This window comes from Callorhinus ursinus, unplaced genomic scaffold (assembly GCF_003265705.2).
Source record: "Callorhinus ursinus isolate GAN/ISIS: 27379988/994484 unplaced genomic scaffold, GSC_fseal_2.0 scaffold1, whole genome shotgun sequence".
NCBI lineage: Eukaryota > Metazoa > Chordata > Mammalia > Carnivora > Otariidae > Callorhinus > Callorhinus ursinus.
The window spans coordinates 87,710,252-87,725,205 of NW_027397063.1; the positions used below are offsets into that span (position 1 = coordinate 87,710,252).

The following is a 14,954-nucleotide window of genomic DNA, read 5'->3' on the forward strand; positions in this document are numbered from 1 at the left end:
GGTCCATTTTTGTAGGAAAATGAAAAATTCAGTTTTTAAATTTTAGCTACAAAATTAATTGCATCTTTGATGTAGTGTAGTATTACAATCTTATTTTCAAAATCACCCTTATATTTTTGGTTTGAATAGCCTTTTTTTTTTTTAACTACTCAAAAAGTGAGTTGAATCTATTCAGTCTTAATTTTACTTTTCTATGGTTGCTTAGAATTAATTAATTGTTGCTATTTAAAAGAAAGAAAAAAGAGGATTTTATCAGCAAGCTTATGAATTACTGGGTAACAGCAGTGCAACATATTAAATGGTAGTCACTACTGTTTACTCAGACCAATCCCTTGGAAATAAGTTTACCAGAAGTAAGTATAGATTGCTTAATGATATTTTGTTTTATTCATTTGTCAAATATTTATTGAGTATATATTACGTGTGAAATTACCTTAAATATTTAGAATGAGCTGGGATATAATCTGATAGCTGCATTTATTGAGCAGTAACTCAGTGCCGGGCATCACACTAAGCATGCCACATGATGTCATATAATCCTTGCAACAGTCCTATGAGGTAGAGGCACTATTATCCCCAACTTAAACGGGAGAAATTAAAGTACAGAGAGTTTAAGCAGCTTGCCTAAGGTTATACAACCAGTAATTGCTTGGAATTAGGATTTGAATCCAGGCTGTCTCACTCAAGAGACCATATTTTAAGTCATTGCGGTAAAAATGATGTAATGATTGAGCTCTATTGGAGAGCAGTTAGATTTAGAGTTGCAGTTAGAGAGAATTTTTATATTAGATGCTGAGGTCAGTATTGCAGGCAAAAATTTCTTACATTCAAACTTCCTCAAAAAAATCGTGTAGGGAGTTAGCACATTGGAGACTAACATAACTTTCACCCAGCCAGTTTTTCTTTAGCACTGGGATAGAATTACTTTTCCTTTGAGTAGTAGGTGAAGCATTTGATTTGTTATTCAGAGCCATGTTGGAAAAGAAATATGTATAACACAGGAATCATAGTGTGGTGAGGTGCTCATAGTGAGAGGTACTATGTCTCTAAGTCTGGCAGGGGGAATAGCAGATCCATGTCTGTCCTGTCTTTCATTCTGGGGCTTATGTGCATGGAATGGATTTATGATCACCTTCGGATTTCAGTAGTTCTCTTTTTTGTTTTCTTGAAAAAATGTTAGGCATGCGTGTTGACCTTGTGTACGATAAGTATATGTGTAACATGAGGCAGGTGTGCTTGAGGAGTTATGCAAAGTGGCAGCTTGATGTGTTGTATTTCTTTATTGTTCCTCTTCCCTGCAAGACCGCACCACCCTCAAGGGCATGGACTCTGACTTTTCATCACCACCTAACACTTGCTGACTTAGACCGACTATGCAGAGTACTGTACTAGCTACTAGGAAATAGAAAAAGGAATAAAACTTCTCTTTAACGCGTTTATCATTTAGTGGGTAGAAGGGGAAGGGGATGGGAAGACTGTTACACGGGCAGTTTTTTCCTAGTTTTTTTTTTTTTTTTTTTTCTTTTTATCTTTGGACCTCTTTTACCCCCTTCCTTACATATTAATGTACTTTTGCATGCACCGATTCATTTGATAATTTTGGGTCAGAGCTAATAGAAAGGGAAAAAAATTATAGTTTCTCTAACTTACCATATGGTCTCCGGTACTGAAACACGCCTTCCTACCTCATTCAACCATCCTGTCTTCAGGATGAACTGGAACTCTAGTGGAGACTGGAGTTAAGGAATGACAAAACCCTAAGATGATACACCCCTGCTGCCATCTTAGACTTAGGTAAGGTTACTACCACAAAAGCCAGTTGGGAATGGTAGGGGAGTCAGACCTGGCCTCTAGGCTGCAGCTGCTCCCTATACCAACTTTCACAATGTTGCAAGGTTTAATTAAATTGCAAAGAACTTTGAATTTTGCTGTGATCTCTTATTCAGAAATATATATGCCTTCTGGATGTCTTTATCCGTAAAAAAATGGCATTCTGTTGTCAAAACTCTAGATTTCTGGGGTCCTATCTTAATTTTGGTTTGCCTCCTTAAAAAAGTACAGTTTTGGAAGGAAGGCTACAAGAGGAACTATATATACAAGCAGATATTCTCATTTTTTTGTATGTGAATGTGTCTAATAGCATTTGTATTTTGAGATCAGGAGCTAAAAGTGAAGTTAAATGCTATCATCAAGATAAAACCTTGTCCTTATTAGCACCTAGTTTTAAACAAATGACCCAGTGAATTTGTTATCTGGAGCTAACAATTTTATCAACATTTGAATGCCTTGTGGCAGTGTTGGTGCAAAGAAATTTTGTAAGTAAGGTAAAGAAAATACACATTGCATTTGGTAGAGGACCTTAGGCAATTAAGAGTCATTAAGATAAATGGTAGGTATTATAAGTGATACAGGGCAGGTAGGCCTAACCCATGTGGTATAGTCTCCTTAAATTGTACCTTCAAGCATAGGGAACATAGGAACAGTATGAAGATTTAAGTTTAGTTGAATTTCTAAGGGATTTTAAAGGAAAGCTTTAGCATTATATTGGAAAAATTAAAACGGGAGATCACAAATACCAATAAAAAGGAAAATAGAAAGATGTACGTCAGACATTTAATGAGCCACTAGATTAAGAACTTATAAAAGATGAACATATTCAAAGGTTGAATTTGTTTCCTGCCCTACAACAAATGTTGTCATTTAAATTTTGTTCAGACTAGGATTTAACAAAAATTTAGGCATTGGAATAGGAAAATTGAAGATTGTCACAACTAAAAAGATGTACTATTTTCTCCTGAATTACTTGTGCAGAAATATCTTAGAAGCCGGTTGTTGCTACTTTTATTGTTCCTATTTCCTATCAGGTAATTTGGAGGTAACAAGCCCTTTGATTTTGTTGTCAGCTATTTATTACCCTATGCCCTTTTATGAATTATCTTGAATCATCTTGAGGTCTTTGGTTGCCTCTTTATTTCAGTCTGCTACTCAGTCTGCTTCTGGGCCGGTTTTCTCTATTAAAGTTGATTTCTTTACATGAAGAGAATAAAAAGTAATTTTAACATAAGCTTGACAATTTTAAAATTCACTTATTGACCAAATTCTTTTTAAGTATTCTAAAACTATGTAGCTTGCTTTGGATGATATGTAACTTTTTTTTCTGGTGGTCCAAGTATTTTATGCCTTCACTTTGGCCAAATGGAGAACAAATTTTTTTTAAATATGCTGTGTGAAGTGGCCTTTATGACATTGTGATAACCAATAAAAGGTTGTCATTGTGTGTGCTATACAGGTGTGGACTAGTGTGAGGTAAATGAGGGGCCTAGGGTACAAAATTTAAGGAGGCAATTACTCTGTGTTAAGCAAGTCAGAGCTAAGTTTTGTGCTCTGAGTGGTCTGGTTTGCCTCACCCTAGTTCCAATCCTTTTGCTATGTCAGGTCCATAGAACTCTGTCTACAAATGTCAGTAAGTGGGGGTGCCTGGGTGGCTCAGTCAGTAAGTGTCTGCTTTCAGCTCAGGTCATGATTTCAGGGTCCTGGGATCCAGCCCTGCGTTGGACTCCCTGCTCATCTGGGACCTGCTTCTCCCTCTCCTGCTCCCACTGCTTGCGTGTGTGTGCACTCTCTCTGTCAAATAGATAAATAAAATCTTTAAAAATAAATAAATACAATGTAACATGAATAAATAAAATGTAACTGAATTAAATGCTTATTGTATGTCAGCCACTTTATTAACTGCTTCATATGTGTTTAGAACTCTTAATAACCATGTAAGTTGAGTACTTCAATGTTTTTGTTAATTTCTCAGTATAGAAAGAGAGATGAATTGAATAAATGATAACACCCAGCTGAGCAAAAATTGAAACTCAGGTCCTTGTTTCAAATTTGAGAGCATACCTAGTGCTCTATACTGTCCATCTGTGTGTAGAAAAATTTAATTCTTGTCCGTTTTATAGATTTCTGTATTAAGAAACAATACTCCCCCTTCCTCACAAGAAACTGCTCTCCAAAATGTGCAAGTGCATACACTGACATGATGCAGTTAACTTTTAAGGTGAGTGAGTCAGAGGTCTCAGCAGCACCAAATTGAGGATCCACAAATTTGTGCTGCTTAGTAACACCTTAAATCAGAGCCCCGTTCCTGCTGGTTTCAGTCTTCAAACACTGTACATGGAATTTGGGGGTTGGCTGTAAGCAGATTAAAGATCAGGGCAGGTTAGTCTAGAAGTAGTTCATTTGGCAGTTCATTTCACATGTCCTATACAATAGGCTATAGTAACTCAGTAGCATATTTGTTTAAAATGTCTGTCACCATTCTGTTTGGTTTCTTAAATGTGAATTTTTGTGGACATTTCTAAGTTGTAAAATTTGGAGATTGGATGAAATAATATATAATGGCTGTTTTCACGTTAAAATTTTAGGGTCTTAAGATTTAAGTTTCTTAACTGAGTTATGGAAAAATCTGGGCCCAGAAGGGCTTTTGCCAGCACTCAACCTTACTTTTGGGACCATTCGTTCCCCTTTGTTCTTCATAATGCTTTGTTTATAAAGCTTGTGTCCTGATTGTCCTAGAGCAATAGTTTTCCAACTGTGGAGAGAGAGTTGCTTAAGAGCTCCTATGAGAAGGAGGGGCTAGGGGCTGGAAACTAGTTACTTCCTCCATTTATTGGATGAATGAACAGTTTAGTGTGTTTTATCTCTCTTGATCAAAGATTTTATTTGAAAAACAACAGTTCTGTTGTTTTAAAGAGGCTTAAAATCACTTACCTTTCTTTATCTGGCTTTCAAGCATCCTTGATTTGCCTGGCTAGATGATTGTTCAGGAGACCTGATTTCTAGGAGATCTGGTATTTCATCTTATATTAAAATGTAGTTATAATAGCTAATATTGAGTAGTTATTATGTGCCATGCACTGTTCTCAACACTTTATCTGTAATAACTTGTTGAATCGTCACATCAGCCTTAAGAGAGAGAGACTGTAATTCCCATTTCATAGATGAGAAGACTGCAGCACGGAGAAGTTATTAGCTAACTTGCTCCAGGTCACACCATATAGTGAGTGGTGGATCCAGGATTGGATCTGGGCAATCTGGTTCTAGAATCACTATGCTTACTACTCACCTCTCTGATGACAGTGTTGTTAATGTTAGCCAAGTATACTGGAAGCAGTCCTGTTCCTGTTTTCCTGGAGGTAGCATTGTGGATTTTGAAGTGTTTTTTAGAATCTTATTTCTCCACAGAAAAAAATAAATCGTGAGTTTTAAGTGACTTATTTGTAAGTGTATGTGTAGAATCACGTCTGCTTATTAGTAAAGGAACACCTGTATGTGACAGACATATGGGAATTAACAAAGAATATAAAGGAATGGAGTTAAATTTAGAGCACTTTTATATTTTGCATTCTTTCCTTTATGGGTCATTGTGTTCTAATTTGCCAGTGTTACCTGTTTTCAAAGACATCTTAGCTTTCAGATGATGTTTTAGTTAGAACCTCTGTTACTTCTCAATTAACAGCTTAGCAAATGCTTGTTTGGTCAATCATGTTAACAGAGATATTGAAGACTTCATCTTTTTTATCCTGTTACTTAACAAACCATAGCTGGAGTTCTTCAACTGTTAGTGGTATCAGATACCTGGAAATTGTGTTATAACAGAGAGGGTGCCTTTAAAAATTTGATCGAGAGGTTAGACCTTCCAATGAAGTGATAATTCATAGTGGAATGTGTACTTTCTTTGAATAGTTATTTAAAAGTACAAAAACACAGTGCTCAGTAAATTACAGGTATTTAATATAGAAGTTTTATGGTTTGATTTAGAAATCACCTCATCTTTTATTCTAACTACATCTCTTTTTAAGTATGCAGCTTGGTTTTTGTCTATTTTAAAAAAGGAACTAAAACATGGAGAGGTGAAGTGCTTTGCTCAGAGGTAAGATGGTTTGTAATGACAGTATGCAGAATTTGAGCCCTTGTTTTCAGACCTTAATACTTAGGCCTTTTTTTCATAGCTGTGCACAGATTCTCCACTGATACCTTGAAGATGTCTAGAAAAATTTTGATATATGTAAACGAATATGGTGGCAAAGTGTCATATGTTACACTTAACCATTAACAAGGGATTGTTTCTAGATGTCCCTAAATGCAAAATTCACTAAAAACTGAACTGATTGTAGTGCATGCTCAGGAAGGTTGAATTCCACATAACCTTATTAAAAAAGAAAACTACATATGGAAGACCTTGAAATATAGAAAATATAATTTGCAGAGGAAGGAGAGAGATGTAGGTATATCGTGAAGGTTTTAAGCTTGTTTTGGTTTAAGTAGGATCTGCTTAACCCTAGTCCTCTGCCTCCCTTTTTCTTAGCTTTCTCTTCTAAATATTTTGTCTCTTCTTTAAAAGTGGCTACAACATTTTGAGGTGAGAAGGCCCTAAAAAGTAGGTTGTGATTATCAAAGGCTCACCTTTTCAGCTATGCTAAATGGCCAGACTGAGCTACACAGCCTTAGAATAAATTTAGTTTTCTAGGAGCCTGATGGGTATGATTCAAAGCTCCCAGGTGCTTGAGAGAATGCAAAGAGTGGTCAGGTATTTGAGACCTTGAATCAACCAACTACTGGGCAGGCCCTCTCTACTAGAAAACGTAAATCATTTTTGTGATCTGATAAAAAATTTTTTTTAGTTTCCCATGAGATTACTTTTGAACCTGTGGTAGATCACCATAATAACATTTTATTATCACTGAAATTTAGAATACCAGAGCCTTTAAAATGATACAATTTTATTCCCTCTTTTTTCTGTTGGGAAAACAAGGCCAGTGATTAAGTGAAACTTCCACAAAGTCAGAACCAAAAAGAACCCCTGTCTCAGGTACTTAGTCAGTTTTACCCAAATCCCGGCGCCTGGCCTCGGCAGCTAGTTTTTCTGACTCTCTAGGTACTGTTCTTTCCATACCAGTGGTTTCCAGCTTCTCCTGTTCATGAGAATCATTGGGGTTGTCTGCTAAAAATACAGCTTCCTGGACCCTATCTTGGAGATTCTGATTGAGTCAGCTTGGGAATGTTTTTAATGAGGACTGAAGTGATTGTGATGGCTTAGGTCGTCCAACATTTGGAAACTACACCACTCTTGCACCCTTTCCCATAGAGAAAGTTTTGCTATGTGCTGAAAGCTGGATAACTTTTTGGATCTTGCTTATGTATAAAGCAAGGCTAACCTATGTTGGAAATTCTTGCACTTTGAGAATTTTGTGAACTATTAAATTATATGCCAGTTTTATTCCATGATCTAAAAGATACCCTAGCAACCCTAATAAAATAATTTATAATCTGTGATTTATTTTTCTTTAGTTTTATTTGGTTTTCATGTAAATTTCTGTTAGAATTCTGATTTTAGTTGCAATCATCTGATGCTAATATTCTCTTAGCTTATCATACTAGGAAGAGCTTGGGATAGCAATAAGTAGTAAAATCTGCTAAATGTGACTGGTAAATTAGACTTTGTTAATAGAATTAATTAGATTTCTATGTTTGTTTTATTTTGCTAGACTTGATATTTGAAAAGTATTAGCAAGACTGATTCAACTTAAAAATTGCCCATCTCTTACCTCATTAATTTCATTCAACAAACATTTATTGTCTACTATGTACCTTCTATACTGACTAATGTCTCTACTGGGAAAAAGAAATACAGATTTGGTGGCATAAACATGGATTCTGCTTACTGCCAGAATGAATAAACTTCTTTTAGCTAAATGTTCATGAATAGGTTGGGGGTCCAATGAAAATCAGATCAATCAGTTTTTCCCTCTTCAAGGAGGGAAACTAAAGGAATTATAAGAATTTAAGACCAGGTGAGAGGGCTAAGTTTTGGATTTGACTATAAAGAAAAACAAGACAAATATACCTGCCTACAAATGTTTTAAGTGTCGAATTTATTTAGGAGCCTTTTTCTCCCCAAGAACTGCATATTTCAGTACCAGGGACTTCATTTGTCCATTCCTTATATTTGTGAGTAAATAACTTTAGCTCTAGAATTATCTCCTGCCCAGATGGATTAAAATGAGGCTCTCTCAGAAAATGCTGATTCTGACCCTGGAGATATATCTGAGTATAGTTCTTTCCTTTTTTTTTATTTTTTAATTTTTTTTAGATTTTCTTTATTTATTTGACAGAGAGAACGTGCACACACAAGCAGGGGAAGTGGCGGGCAGAGGGTGATGGAGAAGCAGGCTCCCCGCTGAGCAAGAAGCCCAGTGCAGGGCTGGATCCCAGGACCCTGAAATCATGACCTGAGCCGAAGGCAGACGCTTAACCGACTGAGCCACCCAGGAATGAACAGACTCCTGTTGGTTCTTTGGGCAGGTCAGGCTAGAAACTCCAAAGACTAAGACTTTGGCAGTGGGATGGCCAAGAACCTATTTTTGTTTTCCCCTCACTTTAAACAAATAATAATGGTCTTAAGCGCAGGAAGTTATTTAATACTTACGCATCTTGTGTCAGAAATTAGTGCTATTTTGAACATTGAAGGAAATAAAGGGGAAAGTATAAATGAATCGATTGCTTATATTCTATTTGTATAGGTATTACCATATCACAGAGGGTGTTTTTGAAGAAAAATTTGCTTAAAAGTATACATTTTGTCTTAAGTTATTGACATCTATAGTTCTGTTTTTTAAAAAGGTTGTGATGCTAACTCCCCAGGAAACAAAGCTTACTTTGAAATGAAAACTTTTCCCCCACTGCAACACATTGGAAATAGGAAACTAAGTAGCTCTTGCTGTGTTGCCACTATACCCACATTAAATTTTTATTATTTATTATTACTTAGCAATTATAATCATGGCAAGTCATTTTTTGGACTGTGGTTTCTATTGTACTACATGGTAGATGAGGTCACTTTTTAAGGCCTTTCCAGATTTGGGATTTGGAGTTACTAATTGTTAGTTGGCTCTTCATGCATGATCAGCACTCGCCTCAGAAACCAGTATCCCTTAGAGAGCTGGAACTTTGGTAATGTGCTGCCCAGCTGCCCTGGGCCTGACGTTACCTGTGGTGAAAGGAAGAAACCTTCTCAAAGGGGCAGGGCCTCAAGCCTCTTGCTCAGCTCAGTTGACCCTTGCTCTTCAGGTTAACAGGCTCTTTGTTGCTTGGAGTAATTGCAGGTTGTCCACTGAACCATTTCAAATAAAGAACCATGTAGAAGGAATGACAGCATATTTTAACTTGAACTAAAATTGGCATATTTAAAAAGCCTTATTGAAATTGTTGATTTTTAATCTCATATAAACACTAATGAAACTGTGAGTGGCCCCAGTTTGTGAATGTGTGTTCTGAGAAGTTCAGTTGCAACTTGGTTCTTTGGAACATTTTCCGTAGGACAGTATTAAAAGGTAGATAAGTATGATGTAAGACAGACATCTATTTAGCTCATAATATTGCTGTAATTCTTTCTTTTTTTTTTTTAAAGACTTTATTTATTTGAGAGAGAGAGAGAATGAGCAGTGGGGAGGGGCAGAGGGAGAGAGAGAGAGATGCGGGGCTGATCCCAGGACTCCGAGATCATGACCTGAGCCCAAGGCAGATGCTTAACCAACTAAGCCACTCAGGCGCCCCTATAATACTTTCTTTTTGATGACAAATAGTAGCTCATAGTACTGTAAGTTAGTCTTAGAGCAAGAAATACATATATATGTTTGGTTTTTCTTAAATTTAGATCATAAATATCTTAAGTGAAACTCCTGACATGGGACAATACTATTGATTCAACACAATTAAAAAAAAATTTCAATGCCACCGTTTACAAAGGTAAAAATTAAGTATTTGAACAGGTTTAGTGGGGTAAATAGGTAGGTGCCAGCAGGAATTCTGAGTGACTCTAGCTACTTTTACTGATCCCTTCACTTCTGTCTGCCTTTATATATGCAGGGATACATACATGTTCAAAAGAGTAAAAGACAAAAATAATCCAATTGAGCCTACTGTAGGAATTCACTTCCTTTTTACTGAGATCACCTCTCTCACCAGCTCACTGCCTCTGTTCCTACAGTAGTTCTTGTTCCCAGTATACAAGTGACATTACTCTTTCAGCATTATTCATGACCGCATCAAGAAATCCAATCATTTTTTAAAAGTTACTGTCCGTGCTAGGGAGCATTTAAAACTTTGGACCACCTTCTCTTTGAAACACCTGCTTTCTGTGGTGCTGGTTCTGTCACCCAGTTCTCCAATAGCAGTATAGCATCTGCACTTCTCCCTTGTTGATACTGACTTGTTCACTTTCTGGCTTTCCTTTCATAGTATAAGCTCCACGAGGGCAGAGACTGTCTTGTCTTGTTCACTGCTCCGTAGCTAGTCCTAGGCCTAATTCTGTATAGGTAATGGATAAATATTTGTTAAATAAACGAATGATTTTTTTTCTGTTACCCCATGAGATGGCTCTTCAAGTTCTGGTATTGGCCCTGTTCTGCTATTTCTCACTTGTTTTTTTGTTTTGTTTTGTTTTGTTTTGTTTTCCACTGATACTGATGCCTTCAATTACTGTCTATACTGTGCTTCCAATAGCTATCATTTTCATTTTGACTACTGTCCCTGCATTTCAGCCCCTCTTTTTTGTTCCAAGTTTAATATGAAAAAGTATTCACAATTTATTTCTAAAGTGGAAAAGTAGATTACCAAATGGCCAGTTAAGTAGTTAAATAGAAACAGCAGGGTCACAATTGATTATTTACCTTCTTCCTCTTCCTACTTGCTCAGGTCTGGTTGGTCTTTTATATAACTATACTAGGTCTCTTAAGTTTCCCCTGCCATCAGTTTATGTTCCTCCATTCTGTCCTTAACAGTATGACCAAAGCAATCCGCTTAAATAAATGATCTGATCAGGTAATGGCTTTCTGTTACCCTATAGAATAAGACCTAGGAATTGGCCTTCTTATTTTTATTTATTGATTTGGTTCTGTGAGGTCAGTGGGCAGCTTGTAGCCCCAAAACGAAAAACTTTCCATATTTAGAACTACCAGAAATGGGACTAGCGGGTTTCTGTAGGTGTCAAGTTCTCTTTCACTGGTAGGGATTATGGAAGGATAGTAAGCAGTTCTCAAATGGGACAAGTTATTAGAGCTTTTTGAAGCTCTGCATACTCAGACCTTTGATTGTATCTTTCAAACTGCTTAGGTCTTCCACAGTCTGGCCCAGATAAGTTTTAATGATTAGGACCACATCTTAATCACCCCCCCACTGCATCTTTTACAGAGTAGGTGCTAAGCCTACATTTATTCAGTGAATGAATAACCTCTGGGTATTTTCTTGGGTAGATGAGCTGAGATTGTCTCTACTTCAAACTTAGTTGTTGTTTTTTTTTTTTTTAATGTGGAATTATCAGATCTGGATTGAGAGTATTAGGATCAAGTCTTGGACCTTTGCATATGTGTTCTTGGTCAAATCATTTATCATCTCAGAACCTGAAATAAGATTAGAATGACAGTTAATGTTAAGTAATTGTGAGGACTAAAAGTGTGTGAAAAATGTTTTATAATCTGAAAATGCTTTATAAATGATAGAAATTATTCAAAATTGATGGTTTTGAAATATGTATACTAATATACATTGTTTAAAATATAGATATGTCACTAATATTACTCTTTCACTTTATAATTAGGCTCATTTTTTAGCCTAGCAAAGGAAATAAATACAGTTGCTTTCTCTTAAAAACCAACATACTTCCTCAACTATTCAAGGCAAAATTTCTCTCTTATATTGTTGAATTCTCAGTATTTTGTCAAACTATCAGTGTCTCTGGATCTCTCTACTTAGGTTTTGTGCCAGGTTTGGACAAAGATTCAGAAATACCACTGGCGAAATTAAATAACATTTTTTCCCCCAAATAGACCACATTTGATAGAATTTTCCCAGTTTTAAGATTTGTCTTAAGTCTTTGGTGCTTGGCTATGCTTTTGTTGTTATTTTTTGGTGGCAAAATCAATGAACTGTTAGCAAAAAGATTTTAATCTAAACACCTTTTTTCTTAATTTTTTTTTTTTTTTAAGATTTTATTTATTTGACAGAGACAGACACGGCGAGAGCGGGAACACAAGCAGGGGGAGTGGGAGAGGGAGAAACAGGCTTCCCGCCGAGCAGGGGCTGGATCTCAGGACCCTGGGATCATGACCTGAGCTGAAGGAAGACGCTTAACGACTGAGCCACCCAGGCGCCCCTTTTTTCTTAATTGTTAATGCAGTTCTCCATTAACATTTATGCTTTATGTATTTCACAGTTATAGTTTTATGTTATGTATAAGTGCTATGATTATACACTTTGTTGGTAATTTCTTGTATTAACTTTTTTGATTGTATATATGATGGAATTAGATGCATCATTATTCCATGGTGCTTCAGGGAGCACTCTCTCTCAGTTAAAGATGAGTGGGTTCATGAATCACAGCTTTGTTAATGAGGGAAAATTAGTTGTAAGAAAGGGCAAATTCCTGAGTCTGAGGAGGAAAAGAGATGTCTTACTGATCAGGGGTACCTTCACAAGTAAGATACATTAACAAATCAGCTGTTCATAAGATAGAGACACTGGAAAAGAAAGTTATTGGTGTTTGTCATTTTCCCTTAATAGAGTAAATCTCTGTTCTTTCTTCCTTCCCTTTTAACCAGGTCAGTATATATTTTGTGCCCTGTTCTTTTATCACAAAAAAGAAAAGAAATACTGCAGTGAATGAAGATTCCTCTGCATTTTAGCATTGCTTTTTCTACTGTAGTTGGCTTTTGAATGAGGATGACAATGGAAGAGATGAAGAATGAAGCTGAGACCACTTCCATGGTTTCTATGCCCCTCTATGCAGTCATGTATCCTGTTTTTAATGAGGTAAGTAGGTAAACATTTTTTACATGATCTCTTCAATTCTTGATGCCTGCCTCATTTATTCATTTGTTTTTTCCTTCATATAACAAATACATAGATGAATTTCATCTGTGTGTTAGGCATTGTACCAGGTTGGACATAAAACAGTAGGGAGGGGGGAACCTGAATTTATTGCTTCCCATCTGGAGGTTTCATTATAGGGGGAGAGACGGACATTGAATAAAAGAATACAAGTAATTATATAAATGGAAAGTTGTGGTAAGAGCTGTGAAGTCACGAAGAATCATATGTTCAATAAAATAGCAGGTGGGACCTGCTTTAGGGGTCAGGACCAGCCTCATTCAAGATGAGACTTATATGCTAAGATCGAAAAGAGGTAAGTAAGGATTTGACAGTTGAGTTCAGGATAAGCACGTTTTAGGTAGCCAGAAGAGCAGGCACAAAAATATCCTGCTGAATTGTAGTCAGTAGAGACAAAACATATTTTTACTGATAAATGGAAGCTACCATTGCTTTAGTGTCTAGAGAAGATGTAGTTGCTTTTTTATTTGAGGAATTTTCTAGGACTTAATACATTTTTGGTTTTTCTTTTAATTTAGAGAATGAGAGCTGGAAATTCCTTAGAAATAATTTAATCATGCCCCTCCTTTTAATGATGAATTGAGTTCCAAATATGTGAAATGGTGTTCCTAAAATTACCTAGAACTAAAATCTAGGATTCCAAATTCAGTGGCTTCAGCCTTAGCCTTTCTGTATATTTAATTAGGGTCTTTTTATTTTTGTTTTGCTAATTATAAAGCTGTCAACACCATTGACCTTATTGTTGCTGCTGTAACTTGGAAACCCTCACCATTTCCAATGACTTCTTATTCCTTTTTGTAAAGTATTTATATTAGAGTAAGATTCTGGATTTCAAAACCCTTTCTCCCACATTATTAGGTTTAATAATAATGTATTTGATGCATTTGTGGTCTTAAGTCTTGGGGACAAGAGAGAGTGATTCATCCTCTTCAACTTGGAAATCACAGACCTAGTTGCCATTTCAGACATATATTTTGAAATTCTAAATGCTATCTGTCAAATAGTGTTATTAGGTTCAGTGACCATAAAAGAAAAAAACTGGCTTGGATAAAAGTTATTTCTCTTGCATAAAAATTGTAGTGTTAAGTGGTCCAGTGTTAGTGTTATTATGACTCGGTATCCTAGTGCTTACTTTGCGTTATCAAGGTCACCTCAGCATGTGGGGTAGCTGCTGAATCTCCATTCATCATGTCCTAAGTTGTTGTATGGAAGGCACAAAAAAATGGAATAGAGTTGGGGGTGTTACTTCCAGCCAATTAAGCTTCCTTCAAGTAACCTTTTTGAAAGTCCTATACAAGACTTCCATTTACATCTCATTGGCGAGAACTTAGTCTTATGACTGCACCTAGCTGCAAAGGAGGTTGGGAAATTTATAAGTTTTGTTACTAAAGAGGAAGCAATAGGAGGTATCTTTTGAAAAACCTGTCCCTGTTATACTAATACTATGGTAGCATTGGAGGCACTCTTTTAGGGCTGGTAATACCCATCTCTGGCAGGTATAACGCCAACACTCTGGCAGTAATTAATTCCACCATTTTGTTCTAATATGTACCCATTCATTACAAGACTACAGTTACTGTTAGAAGCAAGTGCTTCAGTTCTGTTTAGTAAGTATTTACTAAATGTCAGCCATTTATTTGCTGAGTAGTCTGCTAGGGTCCGAGGATGTGGAAAAGAAAAAGGCATTATACCTCTTCTTAAGAACCACAGGGAACTATTTTCTTAAACATCTTAAACAGATGTTTAAGCAAATACATTATTTAATTATCCTTGTACCAGGTATGAGGTAAGAAGACAGTCACTGAAACTATTAAGTAATGTATGTTGATGTTTAGTGTTTTAACTTCTCAGGTACTTCAAGAACCATTATGGCAGTTCTACCCAGAAGTGCTCCTTCTTCTTGGGTCTGTATAGCTAGCCACCCCTGTGGGCTTTTGGGCCAAGTTGTATGGGGCATTTCGGTATTTATCTAGTATTTTGAGTCTTCACTTGAAGGAAGGGCAATTTACATTGCA

General features: G+C 36.4%; 1 protein-coding gene across 4 annotated transcripts in view; it reads left to right on the forward strand.

Moving 5' to 3' along the window:
• PDCD10 (programmed cell death 10) overlaps window positions 1–14,954 on the forward strand; it is a 41,400-nt gene that overhangs the window by 4,638 nt on the left and 21,808 nt on the right. For 2 of the 4 annotated variants that reach the window (XM_025879425.2, XM_073897731.1), the window contains one exon: window positions 12,651–12,861. In XM_025879425.2, the coding sequence (XP_025735210.1) occupies window positions 12,766–12,861 (96 nt within the window). In that variant the 5' untranslated portion in view covers window positions 12,651–12,765. The remainder of the gene's footprint in view (window positions 1–12,650; window positions 12,862–14,954) is intronic. The other 2 variants (XM_025879440.2, XM_073897738.1) reach the window with 1 other exon arrangement.